The sequence below is a fragment of the Anser brachyrhynchus genome (assembly GCF_964034855.1).
Source record: "Anser brachyrhynchus genome assembly, chromosome: 1".
Lineage (NCBI taxonomy): Eukaryota > Metazoa > Chordata > Aves > Anseriformes > Anatidae > Anser > Anser brachyrhynchus.
This window is the reverse complement of record NC_137694.1, coordinates 104,701,026-104,717,410: the sequence shown is the minus strand read 5'-3', so window position 1 is coordinate 104,717,410 and position 16,385 is coordinate 104,701,026. Positions and strand designations below refer to the sequence as shown.

Here is a 16,385-nt window from a genome sequence, read left to right as displayed (position 1 = left end):
GTTACCATGTCACCAACCTTCTACCACCTTACCCTTTTCCTAGAGATTCATTTAAATACCCTTGGCAGAGCAACAAGGACACAGGAAAACCGGGGGAGAGAGAGCAGGGGCTGGCACTCTCACCTACAACCAGTGCTGAACACAGCACTTTCTCCTGGCCAAATTGCAATTCCATATGTTCTACTCGGCCGACAACGTTGTGGATGGGAAGAGAAAGGTCTCCACAGTCCTTGACAGACACTTCTTCCAGCCTGTGGGACACAAGAGGAGTTATTGCTGCAACTGGAGAAAAAGGAGAAACAGGACTTCTCACTGATAGCAGTGCTTGGTCTCACTGGGAACAAGCCCATGAGAGGAGGAATCTTTCATACAGCATGTCTGTAGGCAGATTCCAAAAAAAAGATCATAATGCACTACCCACTTGGGTTCCTCACCAGGAACCCAAGACTGATATTAGCTGGTCAGCTTTACCATGCAGTGCACGCAGACAGAATGACACAGCTCCTCCTTCTAGTCTGGGGTCTACACACAACTTCGCGAGTGCTCCTGATGCCTTGCCCTATAGTCCATCTTCTGCATCTTCTCCTAAACAACTATGTACACGTGTATTGGGTTAACTTGGCAAGAGTTTGGTAGCAGGGGAGTTGCAGGGGGGGGCTCTGTGAGAAGAGTCCAGAAGCTGCCCCATGTTAGATAAGAGCCAGTTTCAGCTGGCTCCAAAGGGACCTGCTGCTGGCCAGAGTAAGCCATTGAGACACACAGGTTGCACCTCTGTGAGAGCAGATTTAAGAAAGGGGAAAAAAACTGCTATACACCAGCAGCTGGGAGAGTGAGGAGTGAGAAACAGCCCTGCAGGCACCCAGGTCAGTGCAGCAGGAGGGCAGGAGGTGCTCCAGGCAGGCAGCAGCAGTTCCCCTGCGGCCTGTGGAGAGGCCCCTGGTGGAGCAGGCTGTCCCCCTGCAGCCCACGGGTCCCACACGGAGCAGATCTCCACGCTGCAGCCCGTGGAGGAGCCCCCGGTGGAGCAGGTGGATGTGGCCTGGAGGAGGCTGCGGCCCATGGAGAGCCCCCGCAGGAGCAGGCCCCGGGCCGGAGCTGCAGCCCGTGGAGAGGAGCCCACGCAGGAGCAGGGGGTCTGGGGGGAGCTGCCGCCCGTGGGGGACCCGTGCTGGAGCAGTTTGCTCCTGGGGGATGGATGGACCCTGTGGTATGGAGCCGTGTGGGAGCAGTTCTGGAAGAGCTGCTCACTATGGGCAGCCCCCGCAGGCTCAGTTCAGGAAGGACGGCATCCCGTGGGAGGGACCCCACGGGGAGCAGGGGCAGAGAGGGACCGTGAAGGAGCGGCGGAGATGAAGCGCTAGGGTTTGACCACAGCCCCCATTCCCCATTCCTCTGCACTGCTCCCGGGGAGGGTACGGGGACATAGAAGAGGGTGGATGGGGGAAAGGTGTTTTTAGTTTGCTTTTAATTTCACACTGCTCTATCCTGTTAGCAATAGGTAATAGATTATATTAATCTCCCTATGCCGAGATTTTTTTGCCCATGACAACAATTGTTGAGTGACCTCCCTGTCCTTATCTCAACCCTTGAGCCCTTTCCATTGTATTTTCTCCCCCTCTTCTTCTGAGGAGAGGGTGTGAGAACGGTTGTGGTGAAGTTCAGCTGCCCACATGGGTAAAACCACCACAACATGCAAAGCTGCTAGTAATTATCATTATAGGATTGGGCATCAAGAGTACCCTAAGTCCTTGTCATAGGTTTGTGTGATTTTTTTGTTTGTTTGTTTTTGTGTTTGTTTTTAGCCATCCCTCCTTTTCTAGTGTGCAAAGACTTACCCCAACTGGTATAAACATCTCTTGGAGATGAGATTTGGCAGACATCCAGTATTTACAGTGGCTTTCAATACCTGACCTTGGCACTAGAAAAAAACATAAAACCGGATAATTACTACAGGCTCAAAGTAGACATACACACTCCTTCAACAGTGTGAAAATCCCTTAGACTCTCCTTAGCAGCACAGCCAAAGCTGTGGTGTTTAGGCAGTAGTCAGAAGGCAGGAGACACATCCAAGGCAATGACAGTCTCCATGTTACTCTGCAAACATCTGCCCAGACACTTAACTGTTATTAGCAACTTTAACTTAGTGGTATTCCAGTCAAAAGATACATAATTATTATTTTGTTCAGAAAACATGCATGGATTTTATTAGCAGAGCAATAATTGATATGATGAAAGCTTCTAAAGAAACACAACCGTGTGGTACATCCTTTGGAGGTTTCCTCTCCATTTCTTCTGGTGTCACAGGGCACAATGTTCTAGGGCTAAATGTCTGCTCTCAGTTGAGTATTTTGGGACTCCATCTTCCAGAAGAAGTCCATTGGAGAAGCAGAAGCATCCAGACAAATATCCCTGAATTTAAGGCAGTTCACTAGATAATTGGCCCACCCATGATTCCTGAATTCAAGAAACAATCTAATCAAGAGGTGTCTATTTTGTATGAGACTTAAGTTCCCAGACAGCTCTTTAAGGAAACATGACACAAGCACTTGTCCTGGTTTTGGCTGAGATAGAGTTAATTTTCTTCATAGTGGCTGGTATGTGTTTTGTTTTGGATTTAGGAGAAAAGCAATAATAATAACACACTGATGTTTTAGCTGTTGCAAAGCAGTGCTTACACTAAGTGAAGGACTTTAGCTTCTCTTACTGCCCTGCCAGCAAGAAGGCTGTGGGTACACAAGAAACTGGGACAGGACAGGAGAGCTGACCCAAACTGGGCAAAGGGATATCCCATACCGTATGACATTATGCTGAACAATAAAAACTGGGAGGGTTGGCCAGGGATAGGGGCCACTGCTCAGGGATGGGATGGGCATTGGTAGGTGGGTGGTGAGCAATTGCATTGTGCACCATTTAAAAAAAAAATATATATATATATATTATTAATGTTTTCCCTTCATTTTCTGTCCTGTTAAACTGTCTTTATCTCAACCTATGAGTTGTACCTTTTTTTTTTTTCTTGATTCTTTTCCCCATCCCACTTGGGGGTGAGGAGTGAGTGAACAGCTGTGTTTAGCTGCCTGCCAGGTTAAACCACAGCAACACTACAGCTTTAATATTCACAGTTGAATGTTATCTATGATTAGGAGAGACTGAATGCCATGCAGCAAAGGCTGCATGATCTTACTGGAACAATCCCCAGTGCCTTGTCCACTTATTTCTTCACCCAATTGCAGTTGAAAGAGAACAGGAAATGTGGTTACTATCTATTTTCTGTCCCCTCTGCAAGGAGGTCCTAAATGACAGACCAGAGATGCTGAATTAACAGCAGCTTTCATATATGGTAGAGGTCTGAAAAAATAGTGTTGGCAAATACATTAATAAGGGTTATATTTAGAGGGGGAAAAAAAGAAAAAAGGAGGAAAAGGACTTAGTAAAGGAACTAGAAAAGATGGAGTAATTGACACCTGCAAAATATGTCTTGCACCTACTTATAGTGCCCAGCCATACATATTCTTAATGGCTTAGTTCTTCAAGGCTCTGTCTTCTTTCACCAATATTAAAAAAATGAAATTGCATCTCCCTCTTGGGAGGCTTATTATCCTACTGCTGTTGTTAATGTTTTGCCTGTGATTCCTTCTCTTCCAGCCACTGTGGCACTCAGTGCCATGAGCCACTCAGAAGCAGCAACACGCTTGCCACAGTTCCCCCACCCTTTTGCTCACTCCTGAAAACAACTTAAATACTTTAAGTGGAACAGTGTGACTATCAGAGATTCACAGTACATCATCAATAAGGTCAAGGAAACCATCTAAATTTCCTGATTTCTTAACTTAATATGTTTATGATTATTACATGGGTTAATCATCAGCAAGAGCTACATCCAGTATTTCCAAGGTTTTATTCTCAACAGTGTTCTGTTTGTGAGTCATTACAAAGAGAAAGGAGAAATCACCTCCTGTGAGAGATACTGGAATGCCGCAAACACACAATGCCATTAGTAGCTTGAGTGCTAGTTGCACTCAAGGAAACCTCAAAGATTACATTCTGGAAACTTCAAAGCTGTTTTGCCTTGGAGCTCTTCCTGTGATCTAAATGCCTAGACACATCTGTAGTACATCAGCATAGAGAATTTCATCATCCTGGACATTCAGATACACCTCATTCTTAGAAGGGTCATTTAGTTGAGAAATTCATCACTCTGGTAACTGCAAGGCCACTGGAGCTAGAGATCTCAAGCTATTTTGTTTTATAGAGTTCACCAAGAATCATGTCAGACTCATATATGTACTTACAATGTGTATTTAAAAAATGCTGCTGGTTTTAGGAGGATGAGCATTTGCCATGTGTGGTCTCATCTAGGAGCAAGGAGGGCAGTACTCGGCTGTATCTACACAGACACATATTTTCAACAGCTCCTAGTTCTGTTATTATACTTTCTCTTTTTTAATGTAAAAAGCATGTCTTATTCATAAGGTATTATTTCCAGTTGGTTAACAAACGCATTTGGCTGCAAACATTTAGGACTCCTTACAACACACAAGTAAGGCAAGTAATGCTAAATACTTAGCAAAGCGAAACCAAAACAGATCTCAAAAACTTCTGGCTGCCAGCACTGTGCCTTCTCCATTATACACCCTTCCCACGGTCTGAGCCATCTCAGCCATTCTGTCAGAAACATTCAATTCAAGGGTGTTCTTTGGCACATGATAAGGAAATTGCCAGAGATCTACAAAGTCATACTTTGGAAGAACTCAAATGACCTCATACCAGCTGGAAGATTTATGAAACAGAATCAGAGCACAGAAAACCCAACCCCCAGAAGCTCTCCCTGCAGTTCTTTGCACATTCACACAGGAATATTCTTTCCAGCTCCTTCACAAATGAACAGTCCTATTGCACTCCTGAGCAGCTTGAACTGCTGTCCCATGGTAATACGTATCACACATGGTATAGCTAGTAGGAGACGCAGACGAGCTGATGCCTGTTCCCAGAACACACCACATTCTGTTGCCCTTTGTTATGAACATGCCTCCTGCCTCTTGGCACAAATATGTTTTATGTAAGTGGGGGAGCATGATAGAGCCTCACAGAAGGGGACCAGCTCCAAAGCACTCTATTTAGAAACTACTGACTTTGCCAATACTTCTGCTTGCTTAAGAAAAAAATAAAATAAAAATACCCATCACGGCTCCAGGCTGTCTGGCAGGTTGAGTTTAAACAAGCTGGACTAAGAGTTGTGCCTGCCCATAGAGATCCCCAAGGCCAACTGGAAATATCCCACCTCACCTCATGACAGCACCTGTTTGTGGCGAAAGTAGTATTACAAACCTCAGGCTTTTAGAGAGAGATCAGTCTGGAAACGGACTGGACCCAGAGGACAAAATGTCTCCTCTTCTGTCTACTTTTAGAGCTCTACAATGTCTGTGCTGCCTGACCCTCACGGACACACCAGCCCAGCCTGGAAGGATTGTGGCTGGATTAAGAAGAGACACAGAATAAAGCATAAACTACAGATGCTCTGTCCTGTGCCTCCTCATTATCTGAATGGGCATATTAGTTATGAGCATGAGGTCAGGCATGCTACTGCATCTGTCCAGACTACAGCCTGCCAGCAGTGTCCAGCTGAATCAGTGCTTTCTCATTAACAGACATGGATTCCACTGAGGAGCTGACCGTTCCTGTTGCTCACAGAGACCAACTCTACATGGCTCAGCTACAGAAAAGGCATTGTATCAGCTCTTCCAAAACAGAAAACCCAGAGTATGAGCAGCAATTTCTAAGAAATCTGGGAGCAGGCAGAACTGAGATGGATGAGCTGTTATCATTGTTGTGATAATAAACCTGAACTGTATCTCTAGGCAGGCTCCTGTGTTTTGTTCCAAAGCAGGCTGGGAAAGCTGCAAGATAAAAACTTGATAGGATATAACAGGACAGTGATTACTCTTTAGAAAAGAACAATTCAGACCCTCCCATTTGGTGGCGAGCAGCCCTGCAGATATCAGCTCCAGCAGCCTCACAAAAGCTATCCACCTTCCTATTACACCACTTAATCATTTACGCAGAGAATTCACCCAGAGACTGAGGAGGATTCTTGGCCCAGTGTACCAGAAATACGATGCAGACTAGGTAAGGAGTACACAATGAAGTCATGAGCGCTGTAAGCCTGCTTGGACTAAGAGGACTTTTCATCACATTGCTCACTCACTCTCATCTCTGCCCCAGAGCTTTTAGTCTGTTACTACCAGTTTCCCCAGTTTCCATTAGTCTTTATTTAAAGGTCAACTATGTAGATTTCCAAGAAAGAAAGAGGGAGAGGAATCAGTAAGGATCATCATTTATAAACAGCTTTGTTTTCTGAAATAATGTCAGCTCTGAGGTCAAGAATCTGCTTTTAGCAACTAAGATTGATTAATCCCCAGGTTGCTTTCACATGGAGGAAAAGCAGCCTAGGGAAGCAGTGGAATCTTTCAGCATCTATTTCCAAGTCAACAAGACACAAGCTCCACCATAAAAATAACAGCTTGTTTTTAATGTGCAGATGGCACTCATGTGACAAGCTTTCCAAACTGCTTTACAAAAACTGCCATAAACTGGGTATTGCTAAAGCACCCTGTGAGTAACTTACCTAAGTAAATAGAAGGTGAGCGACTCTGCAATACAACTATTACAGACTGTGATCTGTGATCTTTGGAAGTGCAAAAGGCCTTAGGCACAGGGAAACTACAACTTGTTGGAGTGAAAACACTCAGTATTGGGTTTACTTGGCAAGGGTTTAGTAGCAGGAGGGCGCTGCGGGGGGGGCCTCTGTGAGAACAGTCCAGGGCAGAAAAAGAGAAGGGCAGAAAAAGAGACAGTACCTGTGCAAACAGTAGTGAGTTCAGGGAGAGTTAAGTGAAGTATTAGACCTATTTCCTTAACCGTGATATGTGTTAACCTACCTCCATAAAGAAACATGTAATGTGTATGACAGCACAGGCACAGTCTATTAGAATCACAAAAAAGGAACGATTAGTGGATTCTGACCATATTGCCATTGGTATGTGATACCCATGGCTATGCCTGGCTGTCCTTGTTTGAGACACATGCCTGACAAAAACACCATTTATCACTGATGTTCCTCTTAATGAGCAATATAGAGGGTTGACTAAATTAAAAGAAACACTTTCATTTGTTCAAAAAAGACATTAGCTACTTGGAGAAGTTGTATTGAGTGCCATTCATCCTACTCCAAGTATGTTAACCTAGCTACCCCAGGGTCTAAAACCCAGGGTAAGCTATGACTTTCTGCAACAGCAAAGGTTGGAAAACAAACTAGGCAATGATTTTGCATGGTTCTGAGACCATGAGACCTGAGACCTGAAATCTGAACATGTCAGAAAGCATCAGGATGTGTTCATAAGATAATTAATTGTGCCAGCTGAACTTTTAAAGGTGTATATGCTTTTGCTGAAAGCTTTGCAGTCTATCATGTGATAATTTTTTTAGGACAGAGTACAGAAAAAGACACAGCTGTAAAATGTATTTTTATAGCAGGTCAGTGTTCTGTATATCTTTGGCGAGTCTCATCTGCACGTCATGCAACATTAAAACCCACTTTTATGAGACACGGCTTTGGGACATGCTTTTTTATCTGTAGGGGCCATGGAAGTGTGTGTTCTGCTGTATTGGTGGATATAAGAAGAAAAGGGAGACAAAAACACTGCTTCCATCGACAAATCCAACAGTGCTAATTCAGAATACTGTTAGTCACTTTCTTAGAAGCTCCTTTGACACCTGTGAGGATCTGACCAGACTGGGTCCAGTCCGTGTTAATCATCTAAGGGCACCTGTCTTAGAGTGATGAGGAGACATTCCTTGTTTCTGTATGCAGTTACGCAACACTTCATATCACAGGAAAGCTGACCACCAAACAAGGAGATGTGAAGAAGTTATTTTCTCTTATCTTCAAATATGGACAACTAGAATGCATGTGGTAGAAATGCTTTCCTGTGTCTGCTGGAAGAACAAGATCTGAACTCTAGGAGAGACCATGCGGGAAATCAGCTTCAGCTGGCTTTGCTATTAATAACTTGGAATGGCCCTTGGGAGTGGGAACTCAGTGAGCATTTGCCATCACTATGAAATCAGCAGCACCGTGTTGTTGCCTTACCTGGCACTGTATTAGCAGGGCTGAGGTCTCTTTTGTCCTGTCCTCTCCCTTTTCCATCTTTTCATCCCGGTCTTTTGCCAGTGGAGATTGAACCCATGCAGACCGAACCCTGGTCTCGCCCCGCAGCTTGTTCAGATTGCCTTCCATGAGGCGCCGCTGGACCACACTATGCGGCTGCTGTCTCCATCACAAAGAAAGAGAAATCCCGGCTAAGTATAGTGCTAAGGACTAGGACATTTGCTAGCCCAGGAAAGCAGATTGCAAATGTTTGGCCCACCTGATTGTCCTGATTCATGACAGGATTATCCCAAGAAATATTCTTTAAATCCCAAACTTTTTTCTGCAGCCCCTGTGATGATTTTAAAGTATTGGACTGTCTGTGATAGGCAGGTCTCTGGGATGCAATTGTTGGAGGAGAAGAACGTCTGGTGTATGCTTTCCCCACATATATCTGTTCCTTCAGCTGAACATGCACTCTGCATGCTCATACCTGTGCAGGTATGCAAATACACTACCTGGTGTGTGTATGCTGACACCCAACCAGACACATTCACACCTTCTAATGGGGGGGGAAAGGAGGATGACAGCATGTGTGTGATGTACCTGTGATAAGAAGGCAGGATTCCAGAAACTTTAGGTGTACAACCATTTATTTGTAGTGAAACAGGATTTTTTCACTGCGTAGGAAAATAAAACTAGCCTCTAATGTTCTTTGGAGTCTGTCTCTGCTTCCTTCCATCACAAGTGATATTATGTTGATTCCTTTCCTAGTTGGGAGAGCATCTATTAAGCCCTACGTTGTTCATAGCTACAGGGAGCGCCACCAACCAGATCAACAGCTGAGGATCTGCTTTATTCCTATCTCTTGTAGAAGTAGCTGTTTCACCTTCCTCTCTTCTGGGTTGAAAAAGGGGCAATGCATGAAAAGGGAGGAAAAACGGTGAAAACCTTTCTGGTCTGACATTGCATACATACGCAGGCAAGTGTTGCTCTGGAAAGAACTTTCCCTTTGATGCTCTAATTTTTCCCAATATTAATCCAATGCCTCCAGTCCCTGCAACACAGGGAATCAACAACGGGCAGCATCAATGAATCATACCTGTTGGAGCTAGTTTTGGTCCATTCTCCATGTACTAGGACCCTCTTTGTTCTCTCAGAGCAACTGAGCAGAAATGTGAAGAAAGACAATGAATCTAAAGGGGCTAATAATATGCTATAGCATAATCAGTTGCTTTTATTGTTTGAAAAAGAAAAAAAGGAAGGAAGGAAGGAAGGAAGGAAGGAAGGAAGGAAGGAAGGAAGGAAGGAAGGAAGGAAGGAAGGAAGGAAGGAAGGAAGGAAGGAAGGAAGGAAGGAAGGAAGGAAGGAAGGAAGGAAGGAAGGAAGGAAGGAAGGAAGGAAAAGAAAGAAAAGAAAGAGAGAAAGAGAGAAAGAAAGAGAAAGAAAGAGAGAGAGAGAGAAAGAAAAAGAAAGAAAGAAAGAGAAAGAAAGAAAGAAAGAAAGAAAGAAAGAAAGAAAGAAAGAAAGAAAGAAAGAAAGAAAGAAAGAAAGAAAGAAGGAAAGAGAGAAATATAGATCAGCTCTCAGATGGTGCAGCAGTTTGATGTAGGAGTTTATCAATGTGCAGACAAAACATCTGAGTAAGACCAGACCTACCAATGGGCTGGGCTGTTGTGACCCTGCACGGTGTGTATGCTTCAGACTAGCTTTACACTTGGTCAGAGTGATGAGGCCATGGAAGTGCATAAATTGCAACTTGAACTGCACACTGATTCATCAGCTTTGTCCAGTGGTTGGAGCAGCTGTTAGAGGCTCTTTGGTCACGCTCATCATGACTCTTTGCAAGGTGCTGAGTCCCTTGTGCTTCTGTTTCTCCACCACCCAAGGGGCAAGAGTCAGATCATTCACATTCTGCTTGAGAAGCAATGTAATAGTTGAAAAAGTGAAGCAAAAATATCCCTCTATTCCTCTTCCTGGTCTTTTCCCAGCGCACTGCACAGGTCCACAGCACATCTGGCTGTTGAACTGCGCTCCTTAAATACTCCGAGCACAGTGCCAGCTGGGCTGCCAACTAACGTCTGGGCCATGGGAAAAGGGCAGGGAACCACCAGCAGGTCTATAAATTTCCGTACTCCCTCCTCTGTTTCCTCTCACATTCTGGCATGTGAATGACCTTCCCCTTTCCCTGCAACCTTTCCCACAGAAAAAGCAGGCCCTTTGCAGCTGATCTCTCTGTCCCTTTCTCGTCACTCAGGATGGGAAGAGGCTAACCACTGATGGGGAGTAGATAAGCTTAGGGACTGGGAGGACATCTGATTCAAGAGCAGACTCCTGGGGCTCTCCATGACTTCTGTATCACCAATGAGGTGGAGAAATGGAGAACACTATCTCTCCTGAGCTGGTAAGAAACTATGAGATGAAGAGGATGATGAGGGAGGATGTGAAGGGAGTTGTGGCAGACAGCTGGAAGGGATACCCTCTGAAGACTCTCAGGAGGGTAGGAGGAGGTTCCCAGTGCAACTCATCATTTTCAGACTCTCCAATGTAAAATTTCAAGGCACTGCTATGATTAGTGAAGTGATATGAGCTGGAGGTCCTGATTTTTGGGAGGGGAGAAGCTAGGTCTTCAGACTTTCTTAGTACTTTCAAAATATTTTAATTCATGCAGCTACATTTTTCCTCTAAAAAAAATAAAATAAAAAAAGTTGTGATAAAGCTGAAAATGTGAGGTCTCCACTGAAAGTATAATTTCTCTTTTTTGGTGATGTGATGGTTGCGTCAAATTCCAGACACTGCTGAATGCATTGCATAACCTGAATGCACAACCTGAATACACAGAAAAGATTGGAAAAAATAAAAGTCTGTCTTCATAAGAAAACATGTCATTTTTGAAATGACTGGGGACCTTGCCCTGATTTTAGGACTTGCAACGCTGCCACAGCAGGAGTCCCTGACGTTGTCAATGGAGACATGCTTTGGGAAATTAAAATCACTTCCCTATACAAGTGCAACTGGACTCCAGGGTGTTTTTCACTCTCTCCAAGATCAACCTCTCCAGTAATATTTGCTGCTGCTTTGTGTTCAGTGCTGCCTTCTTTTCATCCAGAAGAGAGCCAGATCAATTTTGGCAACGGGGGGAGTTTTGCGTGGGACTGGTGGAATGTTTGAAAGCATATTCTGTCCTCTTGTCTATTAAGGGCCCTCTGGCTTTTGTTACTAGCATATGACAGAGGAGTCTTCACTGCCTTTTATCATTCCTGCAGGATATGGCAGAGACCGTGGCAGGAGTGAGCACTGGACCAAGAGGACTTCAGCTCTATTTCTGGTCCTGAAAGAGGCCTGTGGAGTGACCTTGGACAATCTCCCTTTATTCCACATTTTCTCCAAGTACAAAAGGGGAAGAAAATATGAAGATCATTTATAAAGCCTACAGTCTTCATGAGCTCAACAGAAGAATTTTGGATTCTAATTTGCAGCCCCCAAAATGTCAGTAATATCACAGTGGCCCATCAAGTTGCAGGGACTGCTGAATGCAGGACACTGCTCTTGGGAATCTAAAGCCTGATTCTTCTCTTGCTTCAAGGCAAGGCAGAAACGGAGGTAACACAGCTACCACATTCACCCCAGCTATTGCATTACGTGCATGAACTTTGCACAGGTATCACGCTTTATTTTGTGCCTTCTACCACCATTGGTAAATTTCTATGGCATAAAAGATGTTATGCTTTATTTACTGCTTGCTAGGTCCATGGTAAAAATGTTTCATTCATTCTGTTACAGACCATACATGAAATATGCTGTGTTTTTGAGTGGCTGACTGCTGTTCACATGTGAGAGATTCTCATGTCTAGAAAGATTATTTATAGATTAAAGATTAACCAGCAAAGCTGGTTATAATAGGAAATTCTAACAATGCCTGCCTCACTAGGGCAAGTATCTGAGACGTTATGCTGCCAGCATCCTAACACCAAGACTATCATCTCTAATATGCAGGGCAACACAGTTGTCATTTTTGGGGCATGTTGTGATAGGAATCAATATCAAAGCAAAGCAGATAGACATGTTTTTCTCTGCTTTTGTGTCTGGGCTCAACAAACATGCAGTAGAACACTCAAATTTTCCCCCAACATATTTCCTGCTGAAAACTGTACAAGGAACGGCAAAATATGTGGTCTGGATATCCAGCTGCAGCACTGCATTATGCACAGGGTCATTGTTAGACTGCCTGTGCTGCCAGACAGGACAGAGCATTCCAGACTCCAGTTTGGTTGGATCTGCATCTCCACAGGGCAGGAAAGGCCCTGTTCCTTGCCAGTGGGTCATCTTTGTGACTCCCCCGTTACAATTCAGGCAGTGACTGTGTTCTGACCCAGAGGCATACTGATAACTGGTCTCTGAAAGGACCAGTCTCTGAAAAGGAGTCCAGGTGAACACCAAGTTGAACATGAGTCAGCAATGTGCCCTTTCTGAGAAGAAGGCTAATGGCTTTCTTGGCTGCATTAGGCAAAGTATCACCAGCAGATCAAGAGAGGTGATCCTTCCCCTCTACTCAGCACTGGTGAGGCCACACCTGGAGCACTGCGTCCGGTTCGGGAGCCCTCAGTACAAGAGAAACATGTGAATACTAGAAAGAGTCCAACAGAGGGCTACCAAGATGATCAAGGGACTGAGCACCCCTCCTGTGGGGAGAGGCCAAGAGACCTGTGACTGTTCAGCCTGGAGAAGAGGAGGCTCAGGGGGATCTTAACAATGTCTATAAATACCTGATGGAAGGGTGCAAAGAAGGTGGAGCCAGGCTCTTTTCAGTAGCGCTCAGTGCCAGGACAAGAGTCAACGAGCACAAACTGGAACACAGGAGGTTCCGTCTAAACATCAGGAAACACTTCTTTACTGTGCAGGTGATGGAGCACTGAAACAGGTTGCCCAGAGAGGTAGCAGTCTCCCTCCTTGGAGATCTTCAAAAGTCATCTGGATATGGTCCTAGGCAGTGTGTTCTAGGTGTCCCTGCTTGAGCAGTGGTGTTGGACCAGATGGCCTCCAGAGGTCCCTTCCAGTCCTAACCATTCTGTAATGCCGAAAGCAGGGTATGCTGCTGTGAAAGGCTGGGACAGCATGGAGTGAAGTCTCAGGGTGACTTGAAGGAGCCACCCTTGCCACGGCCGAACCAGGGAATTTCATCAGCAGCTGGGGCAGATGTGGACAGTGTGGTGGGAACAGGAGTGCCTAACAGCACAGAGCCCACAACACTGACCCCTCACCTGTGCATGGCAGAGCTGCTGGTCTCAGGTCTCAGTAGAGGGGATGACTTCTACTCAGACCCACACACCCAGGACCCTGCCTGTCCCACACACTTGTGCCCCAGTGCTAAGCAGTGCCTTGTTGCCAGCAGTGCTGTGGCCTGGAAAGGGAGCAGGGAAAACAGAAGGAAAATGACCTGAGGAGGACAGACACAGACAAGCAAGCCTGATGTTGCTCCGGTGGTCTAGGAATACAGAAGAAAGCACTGGATATAAGGAGGGGCAACCTCTGCCATAGCTGAAATAAATGAACTTCCTGCCACTGAGTCTGCCCCTGCCCCTCCTTGGCTGGTAGGCCCAGCTTGCTGCTGCAGCCTGAGACAGTCCTGTGCCCCACCACCGGCCAGACACAGGACTTCTTTCTTTCAGGGGAAAGTGGTTTAGATTCCCCACATCCTTCAGTAGTGGATGAAAGACAGTGGAGAGGGAAGTTAGACAGCAAAGCTGCCAGAGCAAAGGGGAGATGCGCCCAGTGAAGCTAGCAAGAGATTCCACTGGAAATGAATCCCTGTATTGCCATGTTTCCCTGGGGAAGGCCCTCTAGACCACAAATTCTGCCTGGTCTCCTGGAGCAGATCCCTCCCTGATGCCTCGTGCTCCACAGGGAGATGTCCCAAGGCCTCACTGCCATGCCTCCTCCCCACAGATGTCATCCATAGGTGCTTATCACTGCAATCGCCTGCACTCCAGGCTATCAGTCCTGCCATGTGCTTACTCCTCCAGAAATCCAAAGAGTAGGGGGAAAGAGAAAAATGCAAAAAGGTGACAAGGTCAAACATAACCCTCTAGGAATTTTATGAACTGTGCTTCCCTCCCAGCTGAGTCCAGGAAGGAGTGGGTCTGCTTTTGAGGTGGACCATACAGAAACACGTGGAAGTTTTCAGAAAAGTCCCACATGAAAATGTAAATGTTAGATGAATATATTTATATACTGGGTGAGCAGAAAGTTGGGTTCTGGGGAGTCCTTGCACTCCATGTCTGCCTGCCTCTGTGAAGAGTTTTTTCCTTATGGGGATGCATGGGGAGATGAATGCAAAAAAGTAGGGGATTTATCCTTTCTTTTCACCCAGACCTGCTTCCAGATGATGCCGAGGGGCAGTTTAATCTTTGCTGAACCTGTGATTCTTTGACAAGCCTGGCAGCATTTCCCAGCTGGGACAGGGAGCTATTAGGATGAGGACCCACACCCAAAAGGGTTCCCGGTGGACTCACCAGATCCTTGGAGGTGCCAAGCCTTGTCAAGCCATCCAGGGGCAGCAGGTCAGCAGAGTCCTTGTGCACAAATTGTGTGGCCTGTTTAAGGCGCCTCTTCTGTTGCAGAATAGCCTTGTTCCTCAGCTCCACTTCACAGTCCTGTCGCTCCAGGTCAGGAGTACCCTCACTCTGTTTTTGCTCCCCATCTTCTTGCTCCAGTGACAGGGGGCAGCTCTTTCTTGTGCTCATAGTGCAGACTCTGACAAAACAGGTCCTCCTTTGTATGCTGGGGTGCTCTCTGCACTTGTCTCCTGGTGTTTGTGCTTTTCAAGCTGACTCAGTCTCTGAACGCCCTTCTGTTTCCCTTCCCCACAGCTGTCCTCCTCTCCCTTTCTCTGCCTTCCTTCCTGCTCTCTTAGTTAAGACTCACCCATCTCTTAAATGCTATGTGCTTTTTTCTCCTTTTGTCCTCTCCAGTCCCCCAGCGTCCCTCTGTTCTTCACCTCTTCTCCTCTTCTCCTGCCCTGATTGCAGCTCTCCCTCTGCCAGGCAGTAGATCCCTGTCGTAACAGAAGAAGCCCCACATCAGAAACCAATTTCCATAAATTACAGCAGGGCTGGCAAGATGCTCTGGCTGGAAAAATCCAGCAGCAGAGGGATGGCCCCACTGCTGGGGGCTGGACTTACCTCCCTCAGTGTCTGTGTGCGTGTGTGTGAGAGAAAGAGAGAGAACACACCGCCCCGTTCCCCACTGATACGCTGAAGAGACAGTAAATATCTGTGGCAGGCTGTGCAGTTCAGTGTCTGCTGGGGAACGCTGACGCATCTCAGCGAATCTGTAAATACTGGCAAAAGCAAGGTTCAGTCTATGAGATGATGCAGTGCCTTGGTAAATGGGATACAGCATCCACCTCAGGGCTCCCGGCAGGCATGCCCAGTCTCATTTCTGCAGGGAGTGTCATCATGCATTTCAGACAGGCTGCACTGAAGGATTTTACTGTGTAGCTTGAATGAAATGCTGAAGGCCTGCTTTTTGCTTCTGGGTTGGGCCTGATTCTGCCTTCATTTTTCCCCCTCTCCATCTAAAACAGTTCCCCCAAGGATGCATAAGACTAAGATTACTGTATTGCTGAGACCAGTGGACTTGACTCCCCATTTACACTGAATAAAGCATGCTGACATTGCTGCTGCGTCCCTCTCTCAGGGGAGAGAGGACATGACAGAAATCATTTTCTCAATCTTCTGCCTCCACATTGTTATTTTGTCCTGATTGATACTGTAGCTTACCCCAGTCAGCACTAATTCTGATGCCATGTACTGAAGAGGAAACTGTTTTACTTAGCTATGAAGTTGAGGATAGCATTACATTTCCATGAATGAACAGCTGGTTTTAGCAAGTGAGGGGTGAAACCGCTCTTGTGTACACACAGAAGGAATAGCAGCAACAGATTGTGAAAGTTCCAGATAAAGGAGGTTTTATGATGGTCTACTTTTTTTTTTTTACTTTTTTTTTTCCCCAGCTTAGTTATACGTAACATTTCAACATTACCGATACAAATTATTTCTATGGTGTTCTAAATCATGTATAAAAATATAACACTGACTTTACAATGTTAGGAAATAAATCCAAAAGACCATGTACAGAGATGAGTCTATTCACTGTGAGACTTCAATGTGGTCACAGAAACTGCAAAGAAGTTTTTTTTTTTTTTTTTTAAGAATTGCTTTTTACTTTCCTTCTCTTA

The 16,385-nt window shown here is 45.5% G+C and overlaps 1 protein-coding gene across 4 annotated transcripts in view; it reads right to left on the bottom strand.

Annotated features, from left to right (window-relative positions):
- The window catches only part of NRIP2 (nuclear receptor interacting protein 2), a 25,525-nt gene extending 9,140 nt beyond the window's left edge, over positions 1–16,385 (bottom strand). The window contains exons 1-5 of one of the 4 annotated variants that reach the window (XM_080577744.1): positions 15,328–16,385; positions 14,659–15,200; positions 8,150–8,326; positions 1,836–1,918; positions 124–251 (exon numbers count right to left, since the gene is read on the bottom strand). In XM_080577744.1, coding sequence (XP_080433870.1) covers positions 124–251; positions 1,836–1,918; positions 8,150–8,326; positions 14,659–14,889 — 619 coding nt within the window. In that variant the 5' untranslated portion in view covers positions 14,890–15,200; positions 15,328–16,385. The other 3 variants (XM_080577743.1, XM_080577745.1, XM_080577746.1) reach the window with 3 other exon arrangements.